Below are 16,637 nucleotides of genomic sequence, written 5' to 3'. Positions count from 1 at the left end.
GGGGGGGAGGGGGTGGGGGGGCATCGGGGGGGCCCAGGGGGGGAGGGGGGGCCCGAGAGTATGAGGGGGGCAGCAGCAGGGGGGCCCGTGAGGGGACGGGGGGCCGAGAGCACAAGGAGGGCAGCAGAGGAGGGGATGGGGGGCAGTGGGGGGGGCTCACCGGGGTGTGGATGATGTTGAGAAGGGCCTTGTCTCGGTAAATGCGCATCTCCCCATTGGCCAGGCCGGCCATGACCGCCTGCAGACCCCGGGAGCGCTGCTCCAGGAGGCTCATGGTCAGGATGGGGGCTGGCATGGGCACCGTCCACAGCTTCTTGCCCTGTGGGGGGTTCAGGGATGAGCCTGGGAGCTGGGCAGAGGGAGGAAGAGAATGTTCAGGGGTTCGGGGGGACCAGCTTTGGCCCAAGGCCAGCACCTTGTGGGTGAAGCTGTGTAGCATGTCCTGGGTGCTGCCCACCACCAGGGTCTTGTGGATCCGAACGAGCCCCACAGGCTGGGCGCTCAGCTCGATGCAGTACTTGGGGCGCTTGGAGTCCCTGCAGAGAAACGGGCATGGGAGACTAGAAGGCCCCCTCCCCCTCCCCCGTCCCCAGCTGGACGCTGGTACCTTCTCAGGATGTAGATGTTGCCATCCCGGCAGGCGGCCGTGAGCCAGAACTCCACATCGAACTGCCCCGAGGCCTCCAGAAACGCCGGGACGCTGGGCAGGTTCATCTGGAGGGAGGCAAAGGCCCGGAGGTCCTGCCTGGCCCTAGTGGCCCCCACCTCCCCATGGGGTCGTCCTGAAGCAGGGGCTCCCCCCAGCTGACCTTTGCCAGGACAGTGAAGGCCTCGGGGTCCAGCACCAGGAGCTCCCTGTTCTCTGTCCCCAGCACGAGGCAGGACACGGCATCCTCGTCCGCCAGGTTCTTCTTCAGGATCGTCATGGTCGTGATGACGGTCTGGTGGCCAAGGAGCCGCGGGGGTCAGCCCAGGGCCGAGCAGGGGGAGGGCGGGCAGGTGGGAGGAGGGGGTGCAGGACCTGGACACGTCTATACCTGTCTCTTGATGGGGTGAGTCTTGTGCTGAGCGACGAAGGCCTCCATTTCTCCCAGCTCCAGATTCAGGAACCTAAATGTCCAAGGCCAGCCGATGCCCGCTTCCGTGGAGGCCGCCTTGCCCCGGGCGCCCCTCCCTACGTAGTCTTCCCTTCCCCGCCCGAGGGCAGGCCCTTGAAGCTCTGACCCCCTCCTCAGTGGGAGCGATGCTAAGCTTAGCCATCCCAGAACCACACAGGTGACCCATCCTGAGCCACCCCTAGTTGAAAGGAAGGCCCCCTCCGTCCACCTGCCTTTGTCCGAACCATTGCCCAGCATGGAAGGGCTTTCAGGGCCCCCCTCCTCCTGGCGCCTCTCTGCATCTTGCTGCTAGCTGACCGCCACCTTCCCCCAAGAGGGGCACCAAACACACTAAGCCTAGAGCGGCCGAGCTGACGTGGGCCCAGAAGCCATCTCATTCCGGGGCCTCCGAATCTCCCGGAGGTGAAGGGGTTTGCTGTGGGATTGCCCCAGGCGTCCCCCTCTCTTTCCACTCTCCCCAGACTCACAGCTAAGGGGCCAGGGGAGCTCAGAGCAGGCAGGGACCCCATGCTGTGGTGTGGATTCTGAGGGCTACACTTGCCTTGACCCCCAAGTGGGGCTTTTCAGAGGTTTGTGGTGGGTCTCACCTGAGGGACTGCACGGACAGGGGCACCTCGGCCTTCTCCCTGTAAGGAGACGATGAGCAGATTGGGGGGGCGGACAGAGACCGGGGAACAGAGAGGAAGACTGGGGAGGGGGGCGGCTTCTCACCTGATCCCTTCCAGCATCTCCTTTAGGGTCAGAGGGTCAATCCGGTCCTGGACCAAAAGGAAGACCCCACAGCTGGAGCCAGCTCAGACAGGATGACCATTCACAGGTCCCACAATGCAATGCTGCCCTTCTGTCCACAAGCCCTGCACCTGCTCTACCTGGGTCCTCCCTGCTGTGTTCCCAACCTCCAAACGTGTTTCTGAGCTGTCCGGTAGCCCTGCACCGTCTTTTACGAGGCCTTTTCTCTTCGCCCATTTTCCCTCATAGGCTTTCTCTCACCCCTCCCTACAATCCACCTTTTTAAGCCAAAGCATTCGCTTCCCTCCAGATGGAAGGAGATTTCTCCCCTTTCCTAGTATTGCCAGCCTAGAACGGGGCCGAGGGGGCTCGCTAGCACCTGCCTCTCCCCCCTCCCCAAGCTATAATGCTGGAAAAGGTGAGGAACGCCCAAGTCAAAGATGAGAAGCTGAGGGCTGCGGCTCTAACCAGAGCAGAGAGGGGAGGAGAAGGCTCTGCTTTTAGGCTAGAGAATTTGAAAAGGATGCTGAGGCCTCTCTTTTGGAGGGCCCCCTGGCACACGCACTGTCACACCCAGATATGACTTCTCTCACCCCCCCCCCCCAAAGTCAGCTCCTTGAGGGCAGGGACTATTCCTGCTCTTGGTCCAGTGTAATGAATGGAATTACATGGAAGGATAACCAAGCGGGGCCTCTCCTCCTTCAGCTCCTGCTCCCTGACCATCCCAGAACCCCAGATTTTCCCTTTTCACTTCCTTCTAAACTCCCCGCCCCCCAATCCATCTGCTTCCCCTCCCTCCTCCCACCTCCTTTGCTTGGTTCCAGAGATCCTGCTCCAGGGGGTTGGAAGCCAGGGGAGGCAAGCTGAATTTGAAGTAGGGCCGAAGGTTCTTGTAGACATAGACGCAGGGGCCGGAGGCCAATGCCAGTGCTGGGGTTCGAGGCTCGTGGGGGTCCATGAGAAAAGCCGTGGCGGCGGATGGCAGGGAGGGCAGCGGGCTCTCGGTCAGCACGGATGGTCCCTTGAGCACCTTCAGCCGTGGCTGCCGCCCGTTGGGGCCGAGGTCTCCCACTACCAGCTATGAGGAAAAGGATCGAGTCATAAAGATGCCCGCCGTGCCCCCACAGAGCGAAGGTGCCGTTCTGGGACTTTTCCTTGTGCCTGGCAGCTGAACCCCCCCCCACCACCACCCCCATGTGTCGCCTTCTCCAGTGGAGTAGAAGCTCCCTGAGGACAGGCACTGAGGGACTTTTCTATTTACTTTTTCATTCCCTCAAGGGCCTTCAAGGCTTTACGCTGACCCTGTGTGTGGGCACAAAGCGGGACTGTTTCAGAGCTCCCTGGACTTTACCCACAAAGGGAAGGACTCATGTTTAGGGCGCCCCCTCCAAGCACCCAAGTGAGGTAGGCAAGCCAAGCGGCGGCTTCTCTGAAGTTTCTGCAGCTTCTTGGGGCCTTCCCAGGAGCCTTGGGCTAATCCCACATACAGCCTGATGGCAGATGCTTCTTAAGCGAGCAGGAAGCTCAAGGCGGGGTGCTGGGCAATCTCCTTCCCCCTCTAATCCCCTCAGCGGCTCACCTTGTACTCGCCATCCCCATGGAGATCAGCAAGAGCTGGAAGACACAGAGTGGCTTGTGAGATGGCCGGCCCTGGAGCCCCTGCCTGCTCCTCCCCACTTTCCCGGGCACTGACAGACTCACCCAGGCATGCAGAGAAAGTGTGGATGTTGGCCATGGGGTCATAGTGGGCATCCAGCCATTTGGAACTGACTTCCATACTAGAGAGAGGAAGGAAGGATGGAGGGGAGGGAAGGACCCCACCGGTCGTGGGTGTGACTGGCTGGTGGTGGGGGCCCGGGAGAGGGCAGAGATGGAGTGCTGACCAATAGGAAGGGCTCTGCCGCACTGCCACCTTGGCAGTCTTTAACCTCTTACCTACGCCTCAGAAGCAATACTGTGGTTTGGTTGCATAGCAGTAAGGGCTGGGCAATGGGGGCCACCCAGCTAGGAAATGTCTCAGGTCACATTTGAACCCGGGACCTCTGCTTTCTAGGCCTGACTAGCCACTGAGCCGCCTAGCAGCCTGGCGCTGTTCCTATTCAAAGGCTCCAGGTCTGGTCTAGCACCCCGAGGACCCACATCGCAGCACCGCCGCCAACCTGAGGCGCCCGGCTCTACCCCCGCACACCGTGCGCCATACCACGCCGGCGTTTCCCTCCTCGCTTTGCGCACTTGATTCTCGCAGCGCCCCCAGGAAGGCAGTGCTACTAGTCACCCCATCTGATCTAACAGATGAAGCCACAGAGTCAGGCGGCCTTTGAAGGGCCTGCCCAGGTGATCTATGTTCGGGCCCCGTCCTCCCTGCCCCCCGCGCAGGTAATCAATGATCCAAGGGGGGCCCGGGGGCCCGCCACCCCTCCCCCCAGCCTGGGGGCGGGGCTCGGTAGGGGTCAGGGGGTCACCTCTCGCCACGGCCACCCGATTCCGCGCTGGCCGCCATCTTCTCCACTGTTGCCCCTGACAACAGAGCATCTTCCTTGCCCCGCCCCGGTACCCACCCATAGCAGTTCCCCCAGTGCCCGGAGCAGCGCGCCAAGGTTCCGGGAGAAGGACGGCCACAGAAGCGCGGCTGGCCGGAGGGGACTGCGCCTGCGCCCGCGCCCCTGACTCCTCCCTCCGCCCGAACGATCTCCAGCCCTTTCCCTTTGGGGTTCCTCCAGCTTCTGTCTGAGGAGGCGGCTCTCCCGCTTCTGTAGCGCTGACGTACCCCGGCTCGGGGCCCTTCCAGCTCGGACATCTCGTCCCGGCAGCTAAGCTTCAAAGCTCCCCCCAGCCGAGACATTCCGAGATGTCTTTGCGGACGGCGGGCCGCCAGCCTGCCCGAGCCCTGCGCCAGCATCCCTCCCTTCGTGTCTCGCTAAGTTGCCTCCCAGAACCCTTCGCGGATCCCCGTGGCTGGTGCCTTCCCCTGGCGTCCATTTCCAGCCGCCCTGTCTGTAGCGGGCTTGGCCGGCTGGTTGCACGTCTGTCTCCCCCATGATATCGGAAGCTCCTCAAAGGCAGGGGCTCGCCTTGCCTTGCCTAGCAGTTAGCATAGAGCCTGGCACATGGTGGGTACTTGGTAAATGCTCAGTGAGGGGCAGCTGGGTGGGGCAGTGGATAAGCCAAGGAGGACCTGAGTTCAAATCCAGCCTCAGCCCTTTCTTCGGTGTGACCCTAGGCAAGTCATTTAACCTTAATCACCTAGTCTTGACAACTCTTCTTGGGCTCAAAAAGGGTATAAAAAATATAATAAACGCTCAGTGACTCGACACCCGCACCCCACTCTTGGGCCTCTAAGTCCCGTGACGGTTCACTGGCTGAATTTGGAGGCAGAGCCCCACCGAGGGTCCTGTGGCTTATGGGGCCTGAGGGGGGAAAGGACGTTCAAGCACCAGCACTGCCATTTCCATCGCTTTTTAGGGGTCACAAACCATGTTCCTCACAACAACCCTGTGAGAGGTAGGTAGGAAGGTAGGCGGGGTGGAACCATCCCTGGGACAAGAGGAAGCTGGCTCGGAGGCAGATTTGGCCCAGCGTCCCCCAGTTCTTCAGTCTGAGCCAGGCTGGGCCCCGGCCCTCACTGTGGGCCGTTCTGGCTGATCATCCCAGGGAGGAGCCTGTTAGCTCTCCGCAGCACAGTCCTAGGCACTGCTGCCACCCCCAACCTTGACCACTAGGCTCAAACGACATCCAGGGCAAGAGGCCCAGCCCATGGCCGCCCTGGCTCACCCCTCCCCAAACCCCAACAGAGGGAAGGGCTCGAGGCAGGGATCTTCTTCAGGCCTTGAGAGGTGGCGTTTCTTTGGGGCCCCTCCAGAAGCGGGCATCAGCTTTGGCCAGCCCAATGAGAACCTCCTCTAGCATGGGCCCGTCCTCAGGGAAGCGTTCGGAGAAGGAGCGGATGAGGCCGGCGGCCGAGGCCTCGTACTCTAGAAGCTGCACCTGGGAACCTGGGGAGCCGAGGAAGAAAGGAGATTTTCCTCGACTGAGCCTGTGTCTCCCTGCTTCCCATCCATCCCAAAGTACACCAGAGAGGCCTCGTTGGGCCTCAGGAGCATGACTGCCATGACTGTGGGCCCCTTCCTCCTCACAATTAAAGCAGCAGAGATCTGAGAATCAGGAAGATCTGGGTTCAAATTCTGACTCTCATATTAACTAGTTCTCAGGTCAGTTCCTCAGGCCTCTGAGGTCCCGGTGCTCTGGGTCTATAGGCCTGGGAATCTATGATGTGGGCAGTGGCCCTGCCCTGGAAGAGAAGCTTAAGGGGGATGGTCAGTCCAGAAAAGGGAAGCCTTGGGGTGACCTGAAGTCAGTCTGTGGAGGAGGAGTGGGTCAGCCTGGTTCTGCTCAGGCCTCAGAGAGCAGAACCAAGAACAGCTGGGGAAATGGGCAAGATTGGTTTTAAGAAAAACTTCCCAACATTTAGAGCCGGGGGGAGGTGGGCCAGGTCTGCCTTCCCTGGAGGTCTCTCAGCAGAGGCTGGACAACCCCTTGTGTGGCCGGGTGGCCATAGAGGAAGGAGATTCCTGGGCTTCCTGATTCCACTCCTAGCTAAATTTAGCAGAGCCCAACAGCCAGAAATGCTTCATCCCGGGGTCTCTGCCTTGGGGATGGGGTTTCTTTGGGTTCCCTTCAGGAGTGTTGGGTTGGTATCAGCTTGGGCCAGCCCAGGGAGAACCTCCTTTGTCCAAAGGGGAAACCAGCTTCCTGGCAAACATGATTGACCACAGGGGACTGGACATGCCCCTTCCCTGGTGCTCACCTCTCCCTGGCTCCTGGCTGTTCCCAACCCTCTTGGCTCTGTTCCCCAAGAAGTTTTGCTTCTAACTATCTCCTGGTAAACCACCAGGGCCTCAGGCTCCGACGTTTAAGATCCTGGGGCTGGCTCTGAACTCTGGAGAGGGCAGCTGGATTGGGGAGAGCTTGTGGGAGAAGAAGGGACCTGGGGAGGGGGCAGAGGCTGCTACCTTCCAGGCAGGTATTGGGCTGTACGATAAGCTTGCGAGCCTCCTTTCGCAGCAGCACCGTCTCCCTGAGGGCAAGGAAGTTCTCAGGAGCAGCATCGGTGACTGCAGAGTAGCCCTGGTATAGCGCCCGCCCGGCGGCCACATCTCCTGTGGACTTCAGCACCTGGGAAAGGAGGTGAAGGTTACCAGGGATCACTTGGCCCCCATTTTACAAATCAAGGAAGCCGATTTCCACATCTGGGGCCTTTTTGGCATTCCTGTCCCTCAGTCAACAAGCACTTAAGGGTGGACCTGTGCTGGGCAAAGGGCTGGGCATACAAGACAGCACTGTGTACCACTACAGGTGTAGACATGAAAAATGCCAGAAGCCTTGGGGGAAGGCCCTGGAAGTTAGACCAACCTGAAAGGCCTCACCCTATCAGCAGTGTTTCAGCCAATTAGGAAACTAGGATTGAGAAGCAAAGGGGAAGAGGGAATGCGCCCCCCTGGGCAAAGGTGTGGAAAGGAGAGATGAGAAGGCTGGACAAGCTCTTCTGGGTAGCCAAGAGCAGGAGCTGGGGAAGTGAGTGTGGCATGTCTCTTCTGGATCTATTTTCCAGGTCACTTGTTTTTCAGGGAGACATCTTGCATTTTCTACTATTTTTTTATTCTGTTGACTTTGTTGGATTGTTTCTCAATGTCTTTTGGAGACATTCCCTTCCACATGCCCAGTCTGAGCTTTGTACCTCCTTTTCCATTTGGCCAATTCTACTTTTTAGACTTCTTTTCCTCAATGAACTTTGGTGCCTCCTTTTTGGTGCATTTTTGCATCTATCTCAGGAGTGAGGGCAGTAAAGGTAGAGCAGACCATCCAACTATGGTGGTCCCATGGTCAGGCCAAGCAGAAGGGCCTGGACTGCCCTCCATCTGTCTAACCACAGAACTCCTGCCCTTCTCTTCCAGGCTGGGAGACTCCAGCCCGAGGGTTAAGAGGGGGATGGATGTGGAGAGAGGAGGTACCTCCTTTGCTTACCTGGAGCCTCCGCAGGAATTGCTCCAGGGCGGGCTTGCCCACCGAGCGGATCTTGTGTCGGTCCAGGCGCACCCGGGCATCTGGGCGCCCATCAGAGCCCGTGGTGGGGACGACTGTGACCAGGCCTTCCCCAGCTTCTAGCAGGACCCTCAGGATCACAAAGCGAGCCTGCATGTGTGCCTGCAGCAACAAGATCACATTCAGGATTCTCCTCCCCCACCTCCATGTCAGCCTAGGCCATGAGGGCTGGGGGGGACACACAGGAGGCTGCAGAGGGGCACAGAACAAGGGCAGCCAAGGGCAGGGAGTGAGATGGCGATTGAGCCAGTGGACTTCAAGCAGCCCTGCAGCTGCCTCCCCCAACCCTATTCCTAGGGTCTGGCTCAGCCCAATGCCAGCACACACACTCACGCCTGACCCCCGGACAGACACCTCGGCGCCCACCCTACCTGTCTCCAGCTGGCTGTCTCGGGGGTGTAGAACTCCAGGCCCAGCAGCCCTGCACGCACCATGTTCAGCCAGTTCACATACACCACGTCCTCAGCCTCGGGCCCACCCAGTCCAAAGATCCTGGGGGAGGTGATGGAGGGATCAGAGGCTCCCAGGCCTCTGCCTTGCCTCTGACCACCCACCTGCCCTGCAGGGTCAGACCAGGCCCAGGCTCTCCTCCTGCCCCAGCCCCCATCTGCCCTTACTCCAGGACTTGGGGGTGGAGGCAGAGATAGAGCCCCACGCTCTCAGCCCGGCACTCCTCGTAGCTAGACGCGATGGTGCTGAACTTGCTGTCCCAGGTCTCTCCACTCCGGTACCAGCTACTGATCTGGAGGGGGGCAGGGGATAAGTGGCTGGTTCCCGGGGCCCTGAACACGCTGCTCCTCCCTCCCTGATTGCCCTCTAGTCAGTAGGGGCTTCCCAGGATTCCCAGACATCCTCTCCCCTTAGGCTTAGGGTCACCCTCTCCCAAGACTTCCAAGGCCCAGCTCCTACCTGCTCCCCTGTCTCTGGGTTGATCACAGAATTTTGGTCGAAGTTGAATGCTCCCTTGTCATCCTGTAGGAAGAACCAGTGAACAGAAGGGTGGGATCCCCAACCCAGGAACATCTCGGGTCTCAGACCAAGGCTTGCAGGACAGGCTCTGGCCAAGGGGCCCTCCCACTACCTTCCTTTTTCCTGGATGACTTCTGTGAATAGCTGCTGATTTCCTACCACACTTACTCCTGCCTCAAAGCAAATGAAAACCCTCGAGCAGAACCAATGGGCCCAAAGCCCGCAGCCTCCATCCCTCTACTGCCAGCCTCTATGCATCTCAGCACGCTGGGCCCCATCTCTCATTAAGCACCCCCTCCCCTAAGGCGGCACAAGGGAACCAGGGGGACGGAGGGCCACAGTCACGGTGGCCGACCTTCCTGGGCCTCCAGGCACCACCTGTCTCAGGGACTGCACTTTTTGGTGGATTTATGGGGCAAGAAATCAGTACAAACAAGGAGGGGAGATGGGCCCCTACCTGTACCCTAAGTGGTATCCCTGATTATCCCCTCCCCAGTGCCCAGTGCCTAAGGGCCGGGTCCTCACCTGTACAAAGAGCTTCCCACTGCCGTGACCCAGCAGCTCGTGCAGCCCCACTTGGACTTCAAAGGATGGCCCTTTCCAGCGGATGTAGAGGTCCTGCAAGGAGAAGGGTCAGGGCTTCCCATTCACCCCATCCCCTCAGCCCTATCCATCTCCCTCAGCCCTGACCCCACACCTTGTCCTCCTCCTCCAGGAAGGTGAGCTTCTCCCGCTGGGTGGCGTAGGCCACGGCCAGCACGTTGCCCAGAGACACATTCTTAAAGCCGTCCTTTTGCCGCACGTCATCATCTGGGGGGGGGGGGAAGAGAAAGGGGAGAAAGAGGGAGGAAAGGGGAAATGGGGGAGGGGGGAAGACAAAGCAGACACGGTGACAAGGGCCCAAGAACAACTCCCAAAGCTGAGAAGTCCCTGACCTCAAAGGGCTCCCATTGTCATGGCAGGTAGGGGGCTGGGATGAGGGGCAAAGGTGAAGGGTCATAGGGCAACACTACTTTAGGCAAGAAGGGCAAAACCCTGAGGCAGAATTATAGACTTGGGGCTTGAAGCCCCCTCTCACTTTATAGGAAGCTGAGGATCAGACATAAGGCTTACCCAGGGCCCCCAAGCATCACGGGGCTCCTGAATGCCAGCCCCCCTCACCCTGCCCATCTCCGCTCGAGGGGTGGGGGTCCCATGGAGTAGCCCCGGGCACCATGAGATGGCACTGCTCACAGTTGGGGATGTTGATGCCAGCAGGGATCCCAGAGCCAGCAAAGGTGAGGACATCGAGGGAGGTGAAGTCAGGGGTGAGGAACTTGTCCTTCTCGAAGGCGGGGGGCCACGGCAGCTCCTTCAGCAGCTGCTCCGCACTCTCCACCAGGCGCTCGAACTTGGCACTCATTGACTTGTTGACCACAGCTACGAACCCTGGGGGCCGGCCGGGGAAGGGCAGGCTGAAGGGGGACCCACCTGACACGCTCACTTCCCTCATGAGAGCCCCTCCCCCCCCAGTACTGTAGGCCACTCAGGGAGGAGGACCTTGGTCAGGCCCTGCCAACTGGAAGAGGCTACAAGGGGCACAGCAGAAAAGGGGTTTGAATCCGAGCTCTGCCATCTCTGCCCCAGGGAAATTGTGGTCTCTCTTGGGGCCTCAGTTTCCCCCACGGTAAAACGAGGGACCACATTAGCTGATTATGGCCCAAGAAGATCTCCAGAGGACTCCCCCGAGATAGCTTACAGGTCCAGAGTTGTTCCCTAGCTGCCTCCCCGTTAGAGGGGAAGCTCCCCGAGGGTAGAGGCCATGTTTCTGCCACTCTATGGCCAAGGCTTGATCACCACTTGGTGTCTGATTTGGGGTCTGGGCAGGAAGAAGCACATTGGGGCAGGAGATGGGGTGCTGCACAGCACATTCGAGCCTGGTCTCAGACACTCATTAGCTGTGGGACCCCTGCTGAGGCAGCCGGCTTTCAGGATCCAGAAGGTCCCTTTTGGTCCCCCCCAGTCTGGTACCCAGAGGCCAGCCTGGTAGCTGCCCCCCACAAGATACCTTCAAACTCTCCTCGGGAGCCAAAGGGGTCTCGGTAGCTCTCGATGAATCCGATGTAGCTGGGGAGAGAAGGGCGGTGATGGGGCTGTGGGGCGGGCAGGACAGAGGCCAGAACCTGGGGACCCTCCCCCTCTCACCTCTCCACGATGGGGCCCTTGTCCTGAATCCAGTACCGGGAGCCCTTCTTGTGGGCATCGATGGAGCCCTGCGTGAAGCTCTCCACATACTGGCCCAGCATCTGCTCCTGGAAGCTATTTGCTGCGAAGGCCTGAAGGGAGGGACATGGGGAGGGGATACTATGGCTGACTGGTCTGTCTGCCCCCAGGTAGTGCCATGGGGAGGGGACGCCGTGGCCAGCTGGCCTGTCTGCCCCTGGGATAGGGGAAGCCACGGCTGCCCCCTGGAAGGGGCTGAGGCTCTGCTTTCTCCTCCCAGCCCCTCCCCAGCCTGGCGGGAGGGACGCAGACACCTTGGCCTTCTCCAGGTGCTCCACCACCTTCCGCAGCAGCGGGGAGTAGTCTCCCCGGGACACCTGGAAGCGGCAGCCCTCGAATTCATAGTTCTTCAGCTTTGGCGTCATGTCAGAGTCTGGGGCAGCCTCTACGGAGAACAGGAATGAAGCACCTACTGTGTGCTCGTCCCGGCTCCCCAGCCTGGCGTTACCATTTATTAACACTCTGGACACAGAGAAACGTGGAACAGGCCTGACTTTGAGGGATCAACTCTAATGGGGGAGACGGTACACGTGCACACACAGATACATACAAAACTTGTGTGGCCAATGCCACATCTTGGGGGGGACACGCTAGTATGAGGGGGCTAGTAAAGGCCTCTTAGTCGATTGGGGGGACCAGGACAGGGACTGCTTGAACTGAGGTCTGTGGAAAACTAGCATCTCCAAAAGGTGACGCTAAGAGAGAGGGCATGCTGAGGGGCAGCCAGGGCAAAGGAAGGGAGGTGAGAGACGCAGTGCCACGTGTGAGGAATACCAGCAGGCCAGGATGCCTAGCCTGTACAGTAAGTGGGAATCCTATGGGGAAAAGCTGGGAAGGCAGGAGGAGTCCCTTCCACACTGGGCTGGTCCAGCCCTAGTCTTTGGGACCAAAACCAGCCTCTTGGCAGTGATGTCCCACAGTGATCCCTGGTCCTGCCTGCACTTTGGGGCCCGAAAGAACCAGACAAACCTTACTCCAAGGGCCACCTTCCCAGAGTCCCCTCCCCACGCCCCAAGTCCCAGGCTATATCCCAGAGGCTCCGGACTCACCTTCTCGGAGGATGGAGGCCAGCCGCACCTCGAAACAAAGCTTCCCATCTGTGTCTGTGCCTTTGAACAGCCTCGTGTTGTAGGCGCTGAGACTCTGGAAGAGAGGAGGAGCTGGGCTGGGCACCCGGGGAGAGAAAGAGCCACCCCACTGCCCCCACAGCCCGGGCACCTCGTCCCCCTGGGCCTCCTACCTGGGAATCCAAGAAGTTCTGGGCCAGCTTGGCATCTTCCAAGGTACAGTTCTCAGAGAAATACGTGGTGGTGCCCTGGAGGGGAAGGGAGCAGGGAGAGAGCCCACCATCAACAACAAGACTACACCCAAGACACCAGGCCCAGCCCATGGAGAGCTACCATTCTGCTGGGGGGATACAAGGGGGCCCAGGAAAGAAACGCATGAGACTCCAAGGACGACTGACCACCTGGGGGACCAGCACCTCGGCTGAGCCCTGAAGGAAGCTGGGCAGGGAGGAAGGGGACAGGCCAGGCAAAGGCATGGAGACCGGAGGTGGAACCCAGAAGGCTTTAATAAGATACTGGAGGTGGGCAAGTGATCTTCCTCCAGGATGGGTCTGACCATGTCCTCCCTCCATTCCAAAAGCTCCAGAGGCTCCCTCTTGCCTCTAGAGTCAAATCCAAACTTCTGAGGGTGGTTGTGAGGCTTAAGGGGTAACATAGGTAAAGACCCTCGAAGACTCTAAATGTCAGTGTCACGATGACTGAGCCCCAGGGAGCTGGAATGACTTGGGGCCTGCCTGCGCCAGTGCTGACCCTACGGCCCTGGGCAGGTACTACCCACCCTGAGGACCTCAGATGAGGAGTCAGGAAGACCTGCTGACTTGCCTGGGAGAGTGGCGTACGGAGCCCAGAGAAGCCTGAGCTCTGCCACCAAACCCTCCAGTACTAGCACCAGCTGCTGGTCTCTGGTCTCACTTTTGGGAGGCCATGCCAGGAGGCACAAGTCAAGTGAGATGAAAGAAGGGAAAGATGGCTGGGGAGGGATGGGGGGCGGGAAATTAGGAGAAGGGGAGAGGGGCAGAGAGAGGGAGAGACAGAGGAAAGGGGAGGGAGAGAGGGAAGCAGGGAAGAAGAGAAAGGAGGGAGAGACAGAAAAAAGAGAGAGAGACAGAGAGACAGAGACAGAGAGAGAGAGAGAGAGAGAGAGAGAGAGAGAGAGAGAGAGAGAAAGACAGAGAGAGAAGAGAGAGAGAGAGGAACAGCTTAGGAGAAGGGCAAAGGACTAGGTAGAGGGGTCCAGGGGCAGAAATACTGTTCATTGAGCTCAGGGAGGGATGGTGGAGGATGCAGCCTGGGGCTGACAGATCCTGGTGGTGCCCCTAGGCAAAGGCGCAGCAGGAAGTCCATTCTGGAATGAGGAACAGGCAGTGTGAGCAGAGGAGGAAAGGGTGTACCCAGACCAAAGAGCAATGATGAGTCCAGTTTGGCAGGATTATAAAAGTGGGAGTGATGGGCAAACACCCACTAGTCAGTCTGGCATTAAGGCTCTTTCCAGTCTGCCTCTGTCCTTCATGCTGTCAGCACTGTGGTCAAACTGACCTGGCTGCTTCTCCCAGGAAACCCTCTATCTCCCACCTCCATGCCTTTGTTCTCTGGCCTGGAAAGCTCTTTTACCTCTATCACCCAGACTCCCTACTTCCCTTCAAAGCTCAGCTCCAATAGCCCTTCCTATGTAAGAGCCTTCCTGACCAGCCACAGCTGTGGAGTACTGCAGACAGATGGAGAACCTGGGTCTTGCCCACAGTCACCTCTAATGTCAGAAGTAGGATTGGAACACAGATCTTCCTCTTTCCGAGTCCTCTCTAATGACTATCTCCACTGCCTATCATCCTCCTCCCTAAGCTTGCCCTCTCTGACCCAGCTCTTTAATTCCTGCCTTGCTCTCTTCCCTGTCCTCAGGTCCTTCCCATTGCCCTCCCTGCAGAGCCTCATCCTTTCCCCAGGCCTGGCTACTCCCCGCCCCATATCCCTCAACCACGGAAGCTTCCAGAGGAAGGAAACTTTCCAGTCAGAAAGGAGGGAGAGACCCGCCACTGGTGCCTGCAGCTGGGCTTCCCGTCCCTCCTGTCATTCTCTTGCAGGGTGGGGGGAGAGACTTTGGGGTTTATGGAGGGCAGGAGGCCTTCATCTGGGCTCCCCAAACTCCTGGGATGGGAAAAACCCGCATGCCCGGTACCTTTGTTTTCACTCAGCTCTCATGGAGACTCAGCATTTCTTTCAGTTATAAACAGAAGCAATAATACAGGATCCTGAGAAGGGCCCAAGCCTCTCTTTTGACAGAAAAGGAAATCGAGGCAGACTTGACTCAGACTCCATGGCCTGCTTCTCTAGTGTACACAGCTATACACACAGACCCACACATGTGTGTACACAGACAGATCCAGGCTCTCACCTCATTTCCTAGGCCAAGGTGGCGCTGCTGGGGCTCCAGAGAAAACATGAGGTCCCCACAGACCTGCCAGAGCTCCCCAATCTCTTCTGGGTGCTCCTGGGCAGCCTGGCTCCCCAACACTAACCGTTCCAGCTTCTCCTGCAGGGAAGGAAGGGAGATTTCAGAGTTAGGCCTGAATAGTCACAAGTTACTTCCCAAACTCTTCACCCCAATTAATGAGGGCTCTCCCTTGAGAAGTCAGAATCCCCCAGTGTGTCCCCGGTCTTCCCCTGCTCTGACCCTCAGGGCAATGCCAGGAGCCCCAAACAGTTCCCATCAATGCCTCTGACCCCCTCCACTTCCTGGCTTACCTTTGGCAAATTGGGAATAAACTTGGTGTCTCCGAAAGACTTGTAGTTGCCCATGTTGGCATAGATGCCAGCAGCATAGACCAGGAAAGCCTTTTAGGGGCAGAGAAGCAAGTCAGAGAAGAAGGCCAGGCCAGGGGTACCAGGGCCCCTTCTCAGGAGGAGAGCAGTGAGCAAGCTGGTGCCATGGGACCGACCTGATATTCCTCCTCTGTGAGACCCTCTTTGAGGGCACACTCTTTGAGCTGCTCAGGGTCCTGGGCACGGAAGAGGCGGCTGAGGAGAGCATAGATGTGGGGGGCCTCTGGAGAAGTCTGAAGCAACACAACCAGCCCCCCGTACCAGGCGGCCCGGGACAAGTGGTGTGCATAGAGCCGCTCAGTAGGTGACAGCAGCCCAAAGGCCTCCCGGCAGTCAAGGCTGGCCACGCCGATATCGTTGGGGAGGATGTACTGGGGGTCTGCCATCGTGTCTGCCAAATGAGGAAGAGCCGGAAATTCATTCAGGAAAAAGTGTCTGTTATAGGCTAAGACCCGGAAAAAAGGAGCCCACGCTTTAAACCTTTACTGGGTATTGGTTCCAAGGCAAAAGAGTGGTAAAGGCTAGGCAATGGAGGTTAAGTGACTTGTCCAGGGTCACATAGTAGGAAGGGTCTGAGGCCAGATTTGAACCCAGAACCTCCCATCTCTGGGCCTGGTTCTCAACCCACTGAGCCACCCAGCTGCCCCGATCCCCACCCCAGCCCAGACTCTTGAGACAATACTATGTTCACAAATAAGTCATGATAAAACACACAGATGTGATGGGGAGTAAAGAGAGGAAGGCTTCCTGTAGAAGATGCCTCTTAAGCTGAGCCATGAAGGGAATGAGGCATCCTGAGAGCCAGAGGCAAGGAGGGAGGTGTGTTGCAAGCATGATAGAGGGAAGAGCAGGCAGATGCAGGAAAGTTACAAGAACACAAATTTGGCTGAATGTGATAAAAACTGCCCAAGAATCAGGGGGTGGGGCTGCCCTTCAGACAGATGCTAGATGGCCATTTGTCAGGAATGCTGTGTGACCCTAGCCAAGTCACTGACCCTCTGCCTGCCTCAGCTTCCTCATCTGTAAAAAGGAATAATAATAAAAACTGCTTTCAGCCTGCTGTGCTACATACACTGCTGTGGGGGTCTCCTCTCCCTGGCTGCAGGCTCCTTCCCCACATTTGTCCATCTCTCCCCGGCCCGGCATGGCCTGTGGCCACTTTATTCTCCAGCCCCTTGGATGGACCTCCCACTTCTGTCCTGGCTTCCCTCTGGCTTACAGGGTGGAGGAGTGGGCGGGGCTCGGGGCCTCCGGAGGAGTGTTCTCAGCAGTGAAATGGGGGGGCAGCCCCGCCCCCTCCTGCCCCCACACACAACTCGGGGTCCTTTACTTCTGACCAGTGGAAGTGCAGGAGCGGGGCAAAGACCGGCCCGCCCAGTGCCCGCAGTCCCGGGGAGGCAGCTTGGCCCAGGCCCTGGAGGCCCGCCCCTCCGGGCAGAGCTGCTGGCTCCATCCCACGTGGCCGGCTCAGGCATGCAGTTGGCGCTTACTACAAGCCGGCTGATCAGATTCCTGCACTCTTCTTCGAAGCCCCCCCCCCCTCTCCCAGCGCCTCCCTCCCCGTGCCCTCGGGTGT

General features: G+C 58.8%; 2 protein-coding genes across 6 annotated transcripts in view; both read right to left on the bottom strand.

Annotated features, from left to right (window-relative positions):
* Nucleotides 1–4,359, bottom strand: part of BBS1 (Bardet-Biedl syndrome 1) — an 11,510-nt gene extending 7,151 nt beyond the window's left edge. For all 4 annotated transcript variants that reach the window (XM_044680152.1, XM_044680153.1, XM_044680154.1 and 1 more), the window contains exons 1-11: nucleotides 4,310–4,359; nucleotides 3,549–3,625; nucleotides 3,427–3,461; nucleotides 2,653–2,925; nucleotides 1,830–1,876; nucleotides 1,706–1,744; nucleotides 1,038–1,110; nucleotides 810–941; nucleotides 608–714; nucleotides 416–536; nucleotides 161–319 (exon numbers count right to left, since the gene is read on the bottom strand). In XM_044680152.1, the coding sequence (XP_044536087.1) occupies nucleotides 161–319; nucleotides 416–536; nucleotides 608–714; nucleotides 810–941; nucleotides 1,038–1,110; nucleotides 1,706–1,744; nucleotides 1,830–1,876; nucleotides 2,653–2,925; nucleotides 3,427–3,461; nucleotides 3,549–3,625; nucleotides 4,310–4,347 (1,101 nt within the window). In that variant the 5' untranslated portion in view covers nucleotides 4,348–4,359. The remainder of the gene's footprint in view (nucleotides 1–160; nucleotides 320–415; nucleotides 537–607; nucleotides 715–809; nucleotides 942–1,037; nucleotides 1,111–1,705; nucleotides 1,745–1,829; nucleotides 1,877–2,652; nucleotides 2,926–3,426; nucleotides 3,462–3,548; nucleotides 3,626–4,309) is intronic.
* A 933-nt stretch (nucleotides 4,360–5,292) lies between these two features.
* DPP3 (dipeptidyl peptidase 3) lies at nucleotides 5,293–15,447 on the bottom strand. 2 transcript variants are annotated; one of them, XM_044680081.1, is made up of 17 exons: nucleotides 15,178–15,447; nucleotides 14,984–15,073; nucleotides 14,634–14,771; nucleotides 12,418–12,492; nucleotides 12,227–12,320; nucleotides 11,432–11,562; nucleotides 11,100–11,230; nucleotides 10,963–11,021; nucleotides 10,149–10,343; nucleotides 9,613–9,725; nucleotides 9,441–9,533; nucleotides 8,856–8,918; nucleotides 8,564–8,688; nucleotides 8,318–8,438; nucleotides 7,869–8,048; nucleotides 6,857–7,019; nucleotides 5,293–5,839 (listed from the first exon to the last, which is right to left on the bottom strand). In XM_044680081.1, the coding sequence occupies exons 1-17, from the start codon at nucleotides 15,445–15,447 to the stop codon at nucleotides 5,667–5,669; spliced, it is 2,214 nt and encodes a 737-aa protein (XP_044536016.1). In that variant the 3' UTR covers nucleotides 5,293–5,666. The 2 variants fall into 2 exon arrangements, with proteins under 2 accessions (XP_044536016.1, XP_044536017.1); XM_044680082.1 differs by lacking the exon at nucleotides 14,984–15,073.
* Between the last annotated feature and the right edge of the window lie 1,190 nt (nucleotides 15,448–16,637).

Source organism: Gracilinanus agilis, chromosome 6, assembly GCF_016433145.1.
Source record: "Gracilinanus agilis isolate LMUSP501 chromosome 6, AgileGrace, whole genome shotgun sequence".
Lineage (NCBI taxonomy): Eukaryota > Metazoa > Chordata > Mammalia > Didelphimorphia > Didelphidae > Gracilinanus > Gracilinanus agilis.
This window is presented reverse-complemented; position numbering and strand designations above follow the sequence as displayed.